The 15,693-nt window shown below is 59.1% G+C and overlaps 1 protein-coding gene across 1 annotated transcript in view; it reads right to left on the reverse strand.

Annotated features, from left to right (window-relative positions):
• Window positions 1-7,557: 7,557 nt before the first annotated feature.
• The window catches only part of stx4 (syntaxin 4), a 45,756-nt gene continuing 37,620 nt past the window's right edge, over window positions 7,558-15,693 (reverse strand). Inside the window, exons 10-11 of the mRNA XM_041182171.1 lie at window positions 8,748-8,880; window positions 7,558-7,785 (exon numbers count right to left, since the gene is read on the reverse strand). Of these exons, the coding sequence (XP_041038105.1) occupies window positions 8,797-8,880 (84 nt within the window). The 3' untranslated portion in view covers window positions 7,558-7,785; window positions 8,748-8,796. The remainder of the gene's footprint in view (window positions 7,786-8,747; window positions 8,881-15,693) is intronic.

Raw genomic sequence — 15,693 nt, forward strand, 5'->3', positions numbered from 1 at the left:
CCCCATGCCCCCCTCTCTCCCTCCCCGTGGGACCACGTCCCTTCCACTCTCTTTCGTCTGCCCTCCACTCCCTTCCAATTCCTGCTCGGTCAGCCCCTGGGAGACTCCTGCAGGCGACAGGGTTTCCCAGTCTCAACGGGCGAGAGCGGCACGGCCCTGAAAGCCAGACACCTCGACTGCGCCAAGCTTTAGTTGATGGGAGGGGCTCCCAATAGCACTGATGCCCATCTCGTTCCGCTTTGAAGAGCGTTCCGTAGGATTCTATGCTATGATTTGTCTTGCCGATGGAAATTAAAATAGGGCCATCAATAAAAGTCATGCTGATTTGCGCTTGCATTTTTATAACTTATATTTTCTCAATAAATACAATTCGATTGCATTTAGCCTGCACTGCGTGATCAGTCTGCGTGCTTTGCTCAGCTGGGGGGGTTGTGAGGAGAGGCAGGGAGTAGCGTGCCCACCTCAAAGGGGGCGGTCGGCAGTACGTAAATCATTGACCTCCAGCGGAAGGCAGGATTGAAGCAAGCTGACCAGCACAAACCGGTGGACACCCGGAGCTCGGTACCATCCCACGTGCAATGCAACCGTCCACGCTCACACATCTCTGCTGTGTGTATGAATGAGCTGAGCCAATCAGTTCGATAGGCAAGTCAACCATGTTCGACTCCAGAAAGACACTTGGTGAAGGATAGAACTGGAGCCAATCTTGACAGCACTATATTTATTGACGGAATTAGACGTTACAGAAGTGTGCCTCCTAACTCAACAGAGCCACGGTTTTAACATGTGTTTCTTCATATGTGCTGGTGAGATCCCAGTTAATAGATACAATTAACATACAAAAACCTCCATATACTGCAGAAACGATTACATTGAGAGACATCCCTCCTCCTGTGACTTCTAAAAGTTTCTTTGTATATGTAATTCCTTTTGTAAAACAAGCAGTCAGTTAATGATTCGCACCAATCTGTTTAAGCTTGGGGTTTTTTTTCCCTTATTCCCAGCTGGGAATTCTCTACACCAACTCCGGACCCCAAGTAATCTCATGAATTCAGGTCAGACATGGGTAGGAAACCCTCTAGCTGATTATCACATACCACCCTCCCTCAACTGAGGAATCAGTGCCACTGCGTGTTCAACAGCACTGAGGGTGGCAAGGGCACAGAATGTGCTCTGGGTGGGGGAGTTCAATGTCCATCAACTCCCTCCCAACTCCTCAGCAAGACCTGGACAATATCCAGGTTGGGCTGACAAGTGGTGAGTAACATTCACACCACACAAGTGCCAGGCAATGATCAGCCCCAACAAGAGAGAATCTAACCATCACCCCTTGACATTCAATGGCATCACCATCACTGAATCCCCCACTATCAACATCCTGGGGGTTACCATTGACCAGAAACTGAACTGGACCAGCCATATAAATACTGTGGCTTCAACAGCAGGTCAGAGGCTGGGAATCCTGCAGAGAGTAACTCACCTCCTGACTCCCCAAAGCCTGTCCACCATCTACAAGGCACCAGTCAGGAGTGGGATGGGACACTCCCCACTTGCCTGGATGAGTGCAGCTCCCACAACACTCAAGATGCTCGACACCATCCAGGACAAAGCAGCCCCGCTTGATCGGCCCCCCATCCACAAACATTCACTCCCCCCACCACCGACGCACAGTAGCAGCAGTGTGTGTACCACCTACAAGATGCACTGCAGCAACTCACCAAGGCTCCTTCGACAGCGCCGCCCAAACCCACGACCTCTACCATCTAGAAGGACAAGGGCAGCAGACACATGGGGAACACCAGCACCTGGAAGTTCCCCTCCGAGCCCCTCACCATCCCGACTTGGAAATATTTCGGCCGTTACTTCACTGTCCCAGAGGGGGAAAGGACAGTGTATCTAACGCACTGTGACACCCGGTCCCAGAGGGGGAAAGGACAGTGTATCTAACGCACTGTGACACCCGGTCCCAGAGTGGGAAAGGACAGTGTATCTAACGCACTGTGACACCCTGTCCCAGAGGGGGAAAGGACAGTGTATCTAACGCACTGTGACACCCTTTCACAGAGGGGGAAAGAACAGTGTATCTAATTCACTGTGACACACAGTCCCAGAGGGGGAAAGGACAGTGTATCTAACACCTGGTTTATTCAGATATAAAAGACAGTAATAATTAAAAGAACAAAATGTATTTATATTTCAATGTAGCATCACATATGTACAGTTGACACATGGTACAGAAGGAGCAAAGTTCAATAGTCCAATTTACAGGAATTACAGCATATTAACCAACCTTAACCCTCAACATCAAATAGTTATAATAGATTTGATACAGAGTAAAGTTCCCTCTGTCCCCATCAAACACTCCCAGGACAGTTACAGCACGGGGTTAGATACAGAGTAAATCTCCCTCTACACTGTCCCCATCAAACACTCCCAGGACAGGTACAGCATGGGGTTAGATACAGAGTAAATCTCCCTCTGCACTGTCCCCATCAAACACTCCCAGGACAGGTACAGCACGGGGTTAGATACAGAGTAAATCTCCCTCTACATTGTCCACATTAATCACTCCCAGGACAGGTACAGCATGGGGTTAGACACAGAGTAAATCTCCCTCTACACTGTCCCCATCAATAACTCCCAGGACAGGAACAGCACGGAGTTAGATACAGAGCAAAGATCCCCTTACACTGTCCCCATCAATCACTCCCAGGACAGGTACAGCACGAGGTTAGATACAGAGCAAAGGTCCCTCTACACTGTCCCCATCAAACACTCCCAGGACAGGTACAGCATGGGGTTAGATACAGAGTAAAGCTCCCTCTACACCGTCCCCATCAAACACTCCCAGGACAGGTACAGCACGGGGTTAGATACAGAGTAAAGCTCCCTCTAAACTGTCCCCAATAAACACTCCCAGGACAGGTACAGCACGGGGTTAGATACAGAGTAAATCTCCCTCTACACTGTCCCGTCAAACACTCCCAGGACAGGTACAGCACGGGGTTAGATACAGAGTAAATCTCCCTCTACACCGTCCCCATCAAACACTCCCAGGACAGGTACAGCACGGGGTTAGATACAGAGTAAATCTCCCTCTACACTGTCCCCATCAAACACTCAAAGGACAGGTACAGCACGGGGTTAGATACAGAGTAAATCTCTCTCTACACCGTCCCCATCAAACACTCCCAGGACAGGTGCAGTTGAATCCAGATGTGCCCAGGGGTTTACCGTGTGGCTTGACCTCAGTCGCCGGACAATCAGCCTCAGGACCGCTCGGACCAGGTCAGTTGAAGTCCGGCCCGCTTCCCGTCACAGCTGTAGCCTCCCCATCTCCCCAGTCCCCCCTCTGGGAAGGGGACACGCAAAATCGAGGTGGGGTCCGTGGCGGCTTTTATCCAGAGTTCCCTTCGGCTGGCCAACCCTGGCAACAAAATGGCCGCCCACTCTCGGGGACCCCCCCCACCCCACCGCCCCCCCTCACCATCGGTCACTCCCGTAGCTGGTACCCTCAAGCCCTCGGTCGCAGGGAAGGTGGGGGTTGGATGGGGCAGGGGAGAGGGTCAGGGCGAGGGTGAGGCACAGGAGGGCCTCTATTGGGAGTGGAATACGCCTGGTGACGGGGTAATCCCTTCACCCCGTCTCTCCACCCCTTCCCCCCCCCCCACCCCCACCAACGCTGCAGGGAATTTCCAGCACTTTCTGCTTTACTTCCCGTCTCCCTGGGTGATTGCTTATTCCCGGAGGGGGGTTGGGGGGGGGGTTGGTGGGTGGTGGGGGGGAGGGAAGGGGAGTGGGTGGGGGGGGGCAGGGGGTCAAGGGGTTCATCGTGTGAGGGTTGGAGGGAGAGAGAGAGAAAGAGAGAGCGAGAGGGCGCGATGGGTGGAAGGGGGAGAGTGAGAGAGAGAGCGCGAGAGAGAGAGCGCGAGAGAGAGAGCGCGAGAGAGAGAGCGCGAGAGAGAGAGCGCGAGAGAGAGAGCGCGAGAGAGAGAGCGCGAGAGAGAGAGCGCGAGAGAGAGAGCGGCGAGAGAGAGAGGGCGAGAGAGAGAGGGCGAGAGAGAGAGGGCGAGAGAGAGAGGGCGAGAGAGAGAGGGCGAGAGAGAGAGGGCGAGAGAGAGAGGGCGAGAGAGAGAGGGCGAGAGAGAGAGGGCGAGAGAGAGAGGGCGAGAGAGAGAGGGCGAGAGAGAGAGGGCGAGAGAGAGAGGGCGAGAGAGAGAGGGCGAGAGAGAGAGGGCGAGAGAGAGAGGGCGAGAGAGAGAGGGCGAGACAGAGAGGGCGAGACAGAGAGGGCGAGACAGAGAGGGCGAGACAGAGAGGGCGAGACAGAGAGGGCGAGACAGAGAGGGCGAGACAGAGAGGGCGAGACAGAGAGGGCGAGACAGAGAGGGCGAGACAGAGAGGGCGAGACAGAGAGGGCGAGACAGAGAGGGCGAGACAGAGAGGGCGAGACAGAGAGGGCGAGACAGAGAGGGCGAGACAGAGAGGGCGAGACTGAGAGGGCGAGACTGAGAGGGCGAGACAGAGAGGGCGAGACAGAGAGGGCGAGACAGAGAGGGCGAGACAGAGAGGGCGAGACAGAGAGGGCGAGACAGAGAGGGCGAGACAGAGAGGGCGAGACAGAGAGGGCGAGACAGAGAGGGCGAGACAGAGAGGGCGAGACAGAGAGGGCGAGACTGAGAGGGCCAGACTGAGAGGGCCAGACTGAGAGGGCCAGACTGAGAGGGCCAGACTGAGAGGGCCAGACTGAGAGGGCCAGACAGAGAGGGCCAGACAGAGAGGGCGAGACAGAGAGGGCGAGACAGAGAGGGCGAGACAGAGAGGGCGAGACAGAGAGGGCGAGACAGAGAGGGCGAGACAGAGAGGGCGAGACAGAGAGGGCGAGACAGAGAGGGCGAGACAGAGAGGGCGAGACAGAGAGGGCGAGACAGAGAGGGCGAGACAGAGAGGGCGAGACAGAGAGGGCGAGACAGAGAGGGCGAGACAGAGAGGGCGAGACAGAGAGGGCGAGACAGAGAGGGCGAGACAGAGAGGGCGAGACAGAGAGGGCGAGACAGAGAGGGCGAGACAGAGAGGGCGAGACAGAGAGGGCGAGACAGAGAGGGCGAGACAGAGAGGGCGAGACAGAGAGGGCGAGACAGAGAGGGCGAGACAGAGCGGGCGAGACAGAGCGGGCGAGACAGAGCGGGCGAGACAGAGCGGGCGAGACAGAGCGGGCGAGACAGAGCGGGCGAGACAGAGCGGGCGAGACAGAGCGGGCGAGACAGAGCGGGCGAGACAGAGCGGGCGAGACAGAGCGGGCGAGACAGAGCGGGCGAGACAGAGCGGGCGAGACAGAGAGGGCGAGACAGAGAGGGCGAGACAGAGCGGGCGAGACAGAGCGGGCGAGACAGAGCGGGCGAGACAGAGCGGGCGAGACAGAGCGGGCGAGACAGAGCGGGCGAGACAGAGCGGGCGAGACAGAGCGGGCGAGACAGAGAGAGCGAGACAGAGAGAGCGAGACAGAGAGAGCGAGACAGAGAGAGCGAGACAGAGAGAGCGAGACAGAGCGAGCGAGACAGAGCGAGCGAGACAGAGCGAGCGAGACAGAGCGAGCGAGACAGAGCGAGCGAGACAGAGAGAGCGAGACAGAGAGAGCGAGACAGAGAGAGCGAGACAGAGAGAGCGAGACAGAGCGAGCGAGACAGAGCGAGCGAGACAGAGCGAGCGAGACAGAGCGAGCGAGACAGAGCGAGCGAGACAGAGCGAGCGAGACAGAGCGAGCGAGACAGAGCGAGCGAGACAGAGAGGGCGAGACACAGAGAGCGAGACAGAGAGAGCGAGACAGAGAGAGCGAGACAGAGAGAGCGAGACAGAGAGAGCGAGACAGAGAGAGCGAGACAGAGAGAGCGAGACAGAGCGAGACAGAGAGAGACAGAGAGAGACAGAGAGAGACAGAGAGAGACAGAGAGAGACAGAGAGAGCGAGAGAAAGCGAGAGAGTGACAGAAAGAGTGACAGAGAGAGCGAGACAGAGAGAGAGAGTGAGAGAAAGAGAGAGAGCGAGAGAGTGACAGAAAGCAAGAGCGCGGGGGGAAGGGAGAGAGAGAGAATGAAAGGTAGAGAGAGAATGAAGGGGAGATAGAGAAAATGAGGGAGGAAGGGGTGAGGGCGGAAGGGGTGAGGGAGAGAGGGGTGAGGGAGAGAGGGTGGGGGAGAGAGGCAGGGGGAGAGAGGCAGGGGGAGAGAGGCCGGGGGAGAGAGGCCGGGGGAGAGAGGCCGGGGGAGAGAGGCCGGGGGAGAGAGGCCGGGGGAGAGAGGCCGGGGGAGAGAGGCCGGGGGAGAGAGGCCGGGGGAGAGAGGCCGGGGGAGAGAGGCCGGGGGAGAGAGGCCGGGGGAGAGAGGCCGGGGGAGAGAGGCCGGGGGAGAGAGGCAGGGGGAGAGAGGCAGGGGGAGAGAGGGCAGGGGGAGAGAGGCAGGGGGAGAGAGGCAGGGGGAGAGAGGCAGGGGGAGAGAGGCAGGGGGAGAGAGGCAGGGGGAGAGAGGCAGGGGGAGAGAGGCAGGTGGAAGAGAGGCAGGGGGAGAGAGGCAGGGGGAGAGAGGCAGGGGGAAGAGAGGCAGGGGGAGAGAGGCAGGGGGAGAGAGGCAGGGGGAGAGAGGCAGGGGGAGAGAGGCAGGTGGAAAGAGAGGCAGGGGGAGAGAGGCAGGGGGAGAGAAGGATGATAAAACAGAGGGAAGGGAGGGGAGATAGAGAGGCAGGGGGAGATAGAGAGGCAGGGGGAGAGAGGCAGGGGGAGAGAGGCAGGGGGAGAGAGGCAGGTGGAAAGAGAGGCAGGTGGAAGAGAGGCAGGGGGAGAGAGGCAGGGGGAGAGGCAGGGGAGAGAGGGGGGGAGAGAGGCAGGGGGAGAGAGGCAGGGGGAGAGAGGCAGGGGGAGAGAGGCAGGGGGAGAGAGGCAGGGGGAGAGAGGCAGGGGGAGAGAGGCAGGGGGAGAGAGGCAGGGGGAGAGAGGCAGGGGGAGAGAGGCAGGGGGAGAGAGGCAGGGGGAGAGAGGCAGGTGGAAAGAGAGGCAGGTGGAAAGAGAGGCAGGGGGAGAGAGGCAGGGGGAGAGAGGCAGGGGGAGAGAGGCAGGTGGAAAGAGAGGCAGGGGGAGAGAGGCAGGGGGAGAGAAGGATGATAAAACAGAGGGAAGGGAGGGGAGATAGAGAGGCAGGGGGAGAGAGGCAGGGGGAGAGAGGCAGGGGGAGAGAAGGATGATAAAACAGAGGGAAGGGAGGGGAGATAGAGAGGCAGGGGGAGATAGAGAGGCAGGGGGAGAGAGGCAGGGGGAGAGAGGCAGGGGGAGAGAGGCAGGGGGAGAGAGGCAGGGGGAGAGAGGCAGGGGGAGAGAGGCAGGGGGAGAGAGGCAGGGGGAGAGAGGCAGGGGGAGAGAGGCAGGGGGAGAGAGGCAGGGGGAGAGAGGCAGGGGGAGAGAGGCAGGGGGAAAGAGAGGCAGGGGGAGAGAGGCAGGTGGAAAGAGAGGCAGGGGGAGAGAGGCAGGGGGAGAGAGGCAGGGGGAGAGAAGGATGATAAAACAGAGGGAAGGGAGGGGAGAGGCAGAGTGAGCGGGGGTAGGAAGAGGAGAGTGAGGGGGCAAGCAGAGAGCACGCAGGGGGAGAGAGGGTACAGGGTGGGAGAGGAGGGTCACTGGGAGTGAAGGCCAAAGTTGAGGGGAAGGGCGATGCTGCATTTTCGGTAACAAGGTTTCAAAGGGCAGTTTCTGTGCACAACTAGTTGTAGCATCTCCATAAAGACAGCTTCTTCCATGGTCTGCGAGAGAGAGAGAGAGAGAGAAATAAGTCAGGCCCAGGCTTCCTTGGCCTAAACTAGGCCCAATCCCAAAGCGCCCATTGTTGTGAAACCCCTTCTTACCAGGGCATTGGCGAGCGGCCTTTTCCCTCAGATAGCCGGTTCAAGGGTCCGAATGCGCCGGGTCGGGAAAGTCTGAGGCTGGAGGGTGGACGCAGGCCCCACATCGGGCGCTGGACGGGCTAACTGAGCGCCAGGCCCGGGTGTCAGCCTAGGCCTTTCCTGTGTATGTGCATCCGGGGGAGGGTGGGGGGGGGGGGGGGTAAATCGGTCCCACACCGGGCGCGAGACGGGCTAACTCAGTACTAGGCCCGGGATCTAGCCTGGGCCTTTCCTGTGGACCTGTGTCCGGGGGAGGGGGTTAAATCAGTCCTTGGGCGCGAGGTTGGCCAACTCAGTACTAGGCCCGGGATGCAGCCTGGGCGTTTCCTGTGGATGTGCGGGGGTTGGGAAGGGGTAAATCAGTCTCACACCAGGCGCGAGACGGGCTAATTCAGTACTAGGCCCGGGATGCAGCCTGGGCCTTTCCTGTGCACCTGTGTCCGGGGGAGGGGGTTAAATCAGTCCTTGGGCGCGAGGTTGGCCAACTCAGTACTCGGCCCGGGGACTGTTCCGGTAAATCTTCTCCACACCCTCTCCGAGGGCCTGGGCGTCTCCTTCCCGGAGCCCGGAATGGGGCACGAGACCCGGGCCGGGGCCTAACCTGAGGCTTGCCTAAAAAACGTTTTTAACAATGGCCTTCCCCTCCGTGTTGGCATCTGGTTCTTCGTGAATCCATTCATAAGTCTGGAGGACCCTGAAATCGTTGACTGACCAGGCTCTCAGCCCGTCCCACCACCCACAAAGGATTGCGCACACACAGAGGTCCAGCTCCCCCTCCGGCACGCCAACCCGTTCGCAAGGGCAGGGCGATCTTTCCATACCTTAGGGGCACAACGAGGAGGCTCAGGGCGAAGGTCGAGGGCCCCGGGGTCACGTGGTGTAGGCGACAGCCACGATGATAGCGATGATCACCAGAACCAGCACCGAAACACAGATGATCACGCAAAATTTCTTCTGCAGAGAGAGAGCAAAAGGGGGTGAGAGAGAGAGCACCAGAGAGAGAGCGCCAGAGAGAGAGAGAGAGCGAGCGCCAGAGAGAGAGAGAGCGCACCAGAGAGAGAGAGAGAGGGCGCGCGTGCTAGAGAGAGCGTGCCAGAGAGAGAGAGAGAGAGAGAGAGGGCACACACCAGAGAGAGAAAGAGAGAGAGAGAGAGCGCACGTGCCAGAGAAAGCATGCCAGAGAGAGAGAGCAAGCCAGAGAGAGAGAGCGCGCGTGCCAGAGAGAGCGTGCCAGAGAGAGAGAGAGAGAGCGCGTGCCAGAGAGAGAGAGAGCATGCGTGCCAGAGAGAGAGAGAGCGCGCGCGTGCCAGAGAGAGAGAGAGAGAGAGAGAGCGTGCGTGCCAGAGAGAGAGAGAGAGAGCGCGCGTGCCAGAGAGAGAGAGAGAGCGCGCGTGCCAGAGAGAGAGAGAGAGCGCGCGTGCCAGAGAGAGAGAGAGAGCGCGCGTGCCAGAGAGAGCGTGCCAGAGAGAGAGAGAGAGCACACCAGAGAGAGAGAGAGAGAGAGAGCGCGTGCCAGAGAGAGAGAGAGAGAGAGAGAGAGAGAGCGCGCATGCCAGAGAGAGCATGCCAGAGAGAGAGAGAGAGCACACCAGAGAGAGAAAGCGCGCGTGCCAGAGAGAGTGTGCCAGAGAGAGAGAGAGAGAGTGCGCGTGCCAGAGAGAGAGAGAGAGAGAGCACACCAGAGAGAGAGAAAGCGCACATGCCAGAGAGAGTGTGCCAGAGAGAGAGAGAGAGAGAGAGAGAGCGCGTGCCAGGGAGAGAGAGAGAGCACGCGTGCCAGAGAGAGAGAGAGCGCACGCGTGCCAGAGAGAGAGAGAGAGAGCGCGTGCCAGAGAGAGAGAGAGAGCGAGCGCGCGTGCCAGAGAGAGAGAGAGAGAGCGAGCGCGCGTGCCAGAGAGAGAGAGAGCGCGTGTGCCAGAAAGAGAGAGAGAGAGAGAGAGCGCGCGTGCCAGAGAGAGCGTGCCAGAGAGAGAGAGCGCGTGCCAGAGAGAGAGAGAGAGAGAGAGAGAGCGCGCGCGTGCCAGAGAGAGAGCGCGTGCCAGAGAGAGAGAGAGAGAGCGCGCGTGCCAGAGAGAGCGTGCCAGAGAGAGAGAGAGAGTGCGCATGTGCCAGAGAGAGAGAGAGAGAGAGAGAGAGAGAGCGCGTGCCAGAGAGAGAGAGAGAGAAAGCGCGCGTGCCAGAGAAGGAGAGAGAGAGAGCGCGCGTGCCAGAGAGAGAGAGAGAGAGCGCGTGTGCCAGAGAGAGTGTGCCAGAGAGAGAGAGAGAGAGAGCGCGTGCGTGTCAGAGAGAGAGAGAGAGAGAGAGAGCGAGCGCGCGCGTGCCAGAGAAAGCGTGCCAGAGAGAGAGAGAGAGAGGGCGCGCGTGCCAGAGAGAGCGTGCCAGAGAGAGAGAGAGAGAGAGGGCACACACCAGAGAGAGAAAGAGAGAGAGCGCGCACGTGCCAGAGAAAGCATGCCAGAGAGAGAGAGAGAGCAAGCCAGAGAGAGAGAGCGCGCGTGCCAGAGAGACCGTGCCAGAGAGAGAGAGAGAGAGCATGCGTGCCAGAGAGAGAGAGAGCGCGCGCGTGCCAGAGAGAGAGAGCGTGCGTGCCAGAGAGAGAGAGAGAGAGCGCGCGTGCCAGAGAGAGAGAGAGAGCGCGCGTGCCAGAGAGAGAGAGAGAGAGAGCGCGCATGCCAGAGAGAGCGTGCCAGAGAGAGAGAGAGAGCACACCAGAGAGAGAAAGCGCGCGTGCCAGAGAGAGTGTGCCAGAGAGAGAGAGAGAGAGCGCGTGCCAGAGAGAGAGAGAGAGAGCACACCAGAGAGAGAGAAAGCGCACATGCCAGAGAGAGTGTGCCAGAGAGAGAGAGAGAGAGAGAGAGAGAGAGAGAGAGAGAGAGAGAGAGAGCGAGCGCGTGCCAGGGAGAGAGAGAGAGAGAGCACACGTGCCAGAGAGAGAGAGAGCGCGCGCGTGCCAGAGAGAGAGAGAGAGAGAGCGCGTGCCAGAGAGAGAGAGAGAGAGAGCGAGCGCGCATGCCAGAGAGAGAGAGAGAGCAAGCGCGCGTGCTAGAGAGAGAGAGAGAGAGCGCGTGTGCCAGAAAGAGAGAGAGAGAGCGCGCGTGCCAGAGAGAGCGTGCCAGAGAGAGCGCGTGCCAGAGAGAGAGAGAGAGAGAGAGAGAGCGCGCGCGTGCCAGAGAGAGAGCGCGTGCCAGAGAGAGAGAGAGAGAGCGCGCGTGCCAGAGAGAGCGTGCCAGAGAGAGAGAGAGAGTGCGCATGTGCCAGAGAGAGAGAGAGAGAGAGAGAGCGCGTGCCAGAGAGAGAGAGAGAGAAAGCGCGCGTGCCAGAGAAGGAGAGAGAGCGCGCGTGCCAGAGAGAGAGAGAGCGCGTGTGCCAGAGAGAGTGTGCCAGAGAGAGAGAGAGAGAGAGCGCGTGCGTGTCAGAGAGAGAGAGAGAGAGAGAGCGAGCGCGCGCGTGCCAGAGAAAGCGTGCCAGAGAGAGAGAGTGAGCACACCAGAGAGAGAGAGCGCACGTGCCAGAGAGAGAGAGAGAGAGAGAGAGAGAGAGAGCGCGTGCCAGAGAAAGCGTGCCAGAGAGAGAGAGAGCACACCAGAGAGAGAGAGAGCACGCGTGCCAGAGAGAGAGAGAGAGAGAGAGAGCACGTGCCAGAGAGAGAGAGAGAGAGCACACCAGAGAGAGAGAGCGCACGTGCCAGAGAGAGCATGCCAGAGAGAGAGAGAGAGCACACCAGAGAGAGAGAGAGAGCGCACGTGCCAGAGAGAGCGTGCCAGAGAGAGCACGCGTGCCAGAGAGAGAGAGAGAGAGCGCGCGTGCCAGAGAGAGAGAGAGAGAGCGCGCGTGCCAGAGAGAGAGAGAGAGAGCGAGCGCGCGCGTGCCAGAGAAAGCGTGCCAGAGAGAGAGAGTGAGCACACCAGAGAGAGAGAGCGCACGTGCCAGAGAGAGAGAGAGAGAGAGAGAGAGCGCGTGCCAGAGAAAGCGTGCCAGAGAGAGAGAGAGCACACCAGAGAGAGAGAGAGCACGCGTGCCAGAGAGAGAGAGAGAGAGAGAGCACGTGCCAGAGAGAGCGTGCCAGAGAGAGAGAGAGAGAGCACACCAGAGAGAGAGAGCGCACGTGCCAGAGAGAGCGTGCCAGAGAGAGAGAGAGAGCACACCAGAGAGAGAGAGAGAGCGCACGTGCCAGAGAGAGCGTGCCAGAGAGAGCACGCGTGCCAGAGAGAGAGAGAGAGAGCGCGCGTGCCAGAGAGAGAGAGAGAGAGCGCGCGTGCCAGAGAGAGAGAGAGAGAGAGAGAGCGCGCGTGCCAGAGAGAGAGAGAGAGAGCGCGCGTGCCAGAGAGAGCGTGCCAGAGAGAGAGAGCACACCAGAGAGAGAGAGAGAGAGGGAGAGAGAGCGCGTGCCAGAGAGAGAGAGAGAGAGAGAGCGCGCATGCCAGAGAGAGCATGCCAGAGAGAGAGAGAGAGAGCACACCAGAGAGAGAAAGCGCGCGTGCCAGAGAGAGTGTGCCAGAGAGAGAGAGAGAGAGAGAGCACACCAGAGAGAGAGAAAGCGCGCATGCCAGAGAGAGTGTGCCAGAGAGAGAGAGAGAGAGAGAGAGAGCGCGTGCCAGGGAGAGAGAGAGAGAGAGAGCACGCGTGCCAGAGAGAGAGAGCGCGTGCGTGCCAGAGAGAGAGAGAGAGAGCGCGTGCCAGAGAGAGAGAGAGAGAGAGCGCGCATGCCAGAGAGAGCATGCCAGAGAGACAGAGAGAGCACACCAGAGAGAGAAAGCGCGCGTGCCAGAGTGTGCCAGAGAGAGAGAGAGAGAGAGCGCGTGCCAGAGAGAGAGAGAGAGAGAGCACACCAGAGAGAGAGAAAGCGCGCATGCCAGAGAGAGTGTGCCAGAGAGAGAGAGAGAGAGAGAGAGAGAGAGCGTGCCAGGGAGAGAGAGAGAGAGAGAGCGCGCGCGTGCCAGAGAGAGATAGAGAGAGCGCGTGCCAGAGAGAGAGAGAGAGCGAGCGCGCGTGCCAGAGAGAGAGAGCGAGCGCGCGTGCCAGAGAGAGAGAGAGAGCGCGTGTGCCAGAAAGAGAGAGAGAGAGAGAGCGCGCGTGCCAGAGAGAGCGTGCCAGAGAGAGAGAGCGCGTGCCAGAGAGAGAGAGAGAGAGAGAGAGCGCGCGCGTGCCAGAGAGAGAGCGCGTGCCAGAGAGAGAGAGAGAGAGAGAGCGCGCGTGCCAGAGAGAGCGTGCCAGAGAGAGAGAGAGAGTGCGCATGTGCCAGAGAGAGAGAGAGAGAGAGAGAGAGAGCGCGTGCCAGAGAGAGAGAGAGAGAAAGCGCGCGTGCCAGAGGAGAGAGAGAGAGCGCGCGTGCCAGAGAGAGAGAGAGAGAGCGCGTGTGCCAGAGAGAGTGTGCCAGAGAGAGAGAGAGAGAGCGCGTGCGTGTCAGAGAGAGAGAGAGAGAGAGAGAGAGAGCGCGCGCGTGCCAGAGAAAGCGTGCCAGAGAGAGAGAGAGAGAGCACAGCAGAGAGAGAGAGCGCACGTGCCAGAGAGAGAGAGAGAGAGAGAGCGCGCATGCCAGAGAAAGCGTGCCAGAGAGAGAGAGAGCACACCAGAGAGAGAGAGAGCACGCGTGCCAGAGAGAGAGAGAGAGAGAGAGAACGTGCCAGAGAGAGTGTGCCAGAGAGAGAGAGAGCACACCAGAGAGAGAGAGCGCACGTGCCAGAGAGAGCGTGCCAGAGAGAGAGAGAGAGCACACCAGAGAGAGAGAGAGTGCGCACGTGCCAGAGAGAGCGTGCCAGAGAGAGCACGCGTGCCAGAGAGAGAGAGAGCGCGCGTGCCAGAGAGAGAGAGAGAGAGAGCGTGCGTGCCAGAGAGAGAGAGAGAGCGTGCCAGAGAGAGAGCGCACGCCAGAGAGAGAGAGCGCGCACGCGCGCCAGAGTGAGAGAGCGTGCCAGAGAGAGAGAGCGTCCAGAGAGAGAGAGAGAGAGAGCGTGCCAGAGAGAGAGAGAGAACGTGCCAGAGAGAGAGAGAGCGTGCCAGAGAGAGAGAGAGAGAGCGTGCCAGAGAGAGAGAGAGAGAGCGTGCCAGAGAGAGAGAGAGCGCACGCCAGAGAGAGAGCGTGCCAGAGAGAGAGAGAGAGAGCACCAGAGAGAGAGAGAGTGAGCGTGCCAGAGAGAGACAGTGCCAGCGAGAGAGAGAGAGCGCCAGAGAGAAAGAGAGAGCGAGCACCAGAGAGCGAGAGAGAGCGCGTCAGTGAGAGAGAAAGAGAGCGAGCGCCAGAGAGAGAGAGAGAGCGAGTGCCAGAGAGAGAGAGAGCGAGTGCCAGAGAGAGAGAGAGAGAGAGAGAGCGAGTGCCAGAGAGAGAGAGAGAGAGAGCGAGTGCCAGAGAGAGAGAGCGCCAGTGAGAGAGAGAGAGAGCGTCAGAGAGAGAGAGAGAGAGCGCCAGAGAGAGAGAGAGAGCACCAGAGAGAGAGAGAGAGCGAGCGCCAGAGAGAGAGAGAGAGCACCAGTGAGAGAGAGAGCACCAGTGAGAGAGAGAGAGCGCCAGTGAGAGAGAGAGTGCACCAGAGAGGGAGAGAGAGATAGACCGCCAGAGAGAGAGAGAGAGACAAGTCAGAGGGTCCCACAGTCACATGATAAACACAAATCCCAGCCTCAGCTCTGCCCCCTCCAGCAGCAACCCCCCTGGGCAGGAGCAGGTCGGCCATCGACCCAAAACTCAACTGGACAACTTACAAGCAATTTTCATCCAGCGATGACACCCCAACCCCTCCTTATGCTGACATGTGGTGAGTAACATTCACACCACACAAGTGCCAGGCAATGACCATCTCCAACAAGAAAGAATCCAACCATCGTCCCCTTGACATTCAATGGTATCATCACTGAATCCCCCACTACCAACATCCTGGGGGTTACCATTGACCAGAAACTGAACTGGACCAGCCATATAAATACTGTGGCTACAAGAGCAGGTCAGAGGCTGGGAATCCTGCGGAGAGTAACTCACCTCCTGACTCCCCAAAGACTGTCCACCATCTACAAGGCACCAGTCAGGAGTGTGATGGAATACTCCCCACTTGCCTGGATGAGTGCAGCTCCCACAACACTCAAGAAGCTCGACACCGTCCAGGACAAAGCAGCCCCGCTTGATCGGCACCCCATCCACAAACATTCACTCCCTCCACCACCGACGCACAGTAGCAGCAGCGTGTGTACCATCTACAAGATGCACTGCAGCAACTCACCAAGGCTCCTTCGACAGCACCGCCCAAACCCACGACCTCTACCATCTAGAAGGACAAGGGCAGCAGACACATGGGGAACACCAGCACCTGGAAGTTCCCCTCCGAGCCCCTCACCATCCCGACTTGGAAACATATCGGCCGTTCATTCACTGTCGCTGGGTCCAAATCCTGGGAACTCCCTCCCTAACAGCGCTGTGGGTGTACCTACACCACACGGACAAAATCCTGGAACTCCCTCCCTAACAGCGCCGTGGGTGTACCTACACCACACGGGACAAAATCCTGGAACTCCCTCACTAACAGCGCCGTGGGTGTACCTACACCACACGGACAAAATCCTGGAACTCCCTCCCTAACAGCGCCGTGGGTGTACCTACACCACACGGGACAAAATCCTGGAACTCCCTCCCTAACAGCGCCGTGGGTGTACCTACACCACACGGGACAAAATCCTGGAACTCCCTCCCTAACAGCACCGTGGGTGTACCTACACCACACGGGGACTGCAGTGGCTCAAGAAGGCGGCTCACCCACCACCTTCTCGAGGGGGCAATTAGGG

Source organism: Carcharodon carcharias (assembly GCF_017639515.1).
Source record: "Carcharodon carcharias isolate sCarCar2 chromosome 38 unlocalized genomic scaffold, sCarCar2.pri SUPER_38_unloc_23, whole genome shotgun sequence".
NCBI lineage: Eukaryota > Metazoa > Chordata > Chondrichthyes > Lamniformes > Lamnidae > Carcharodon > Carcharodon carcharias.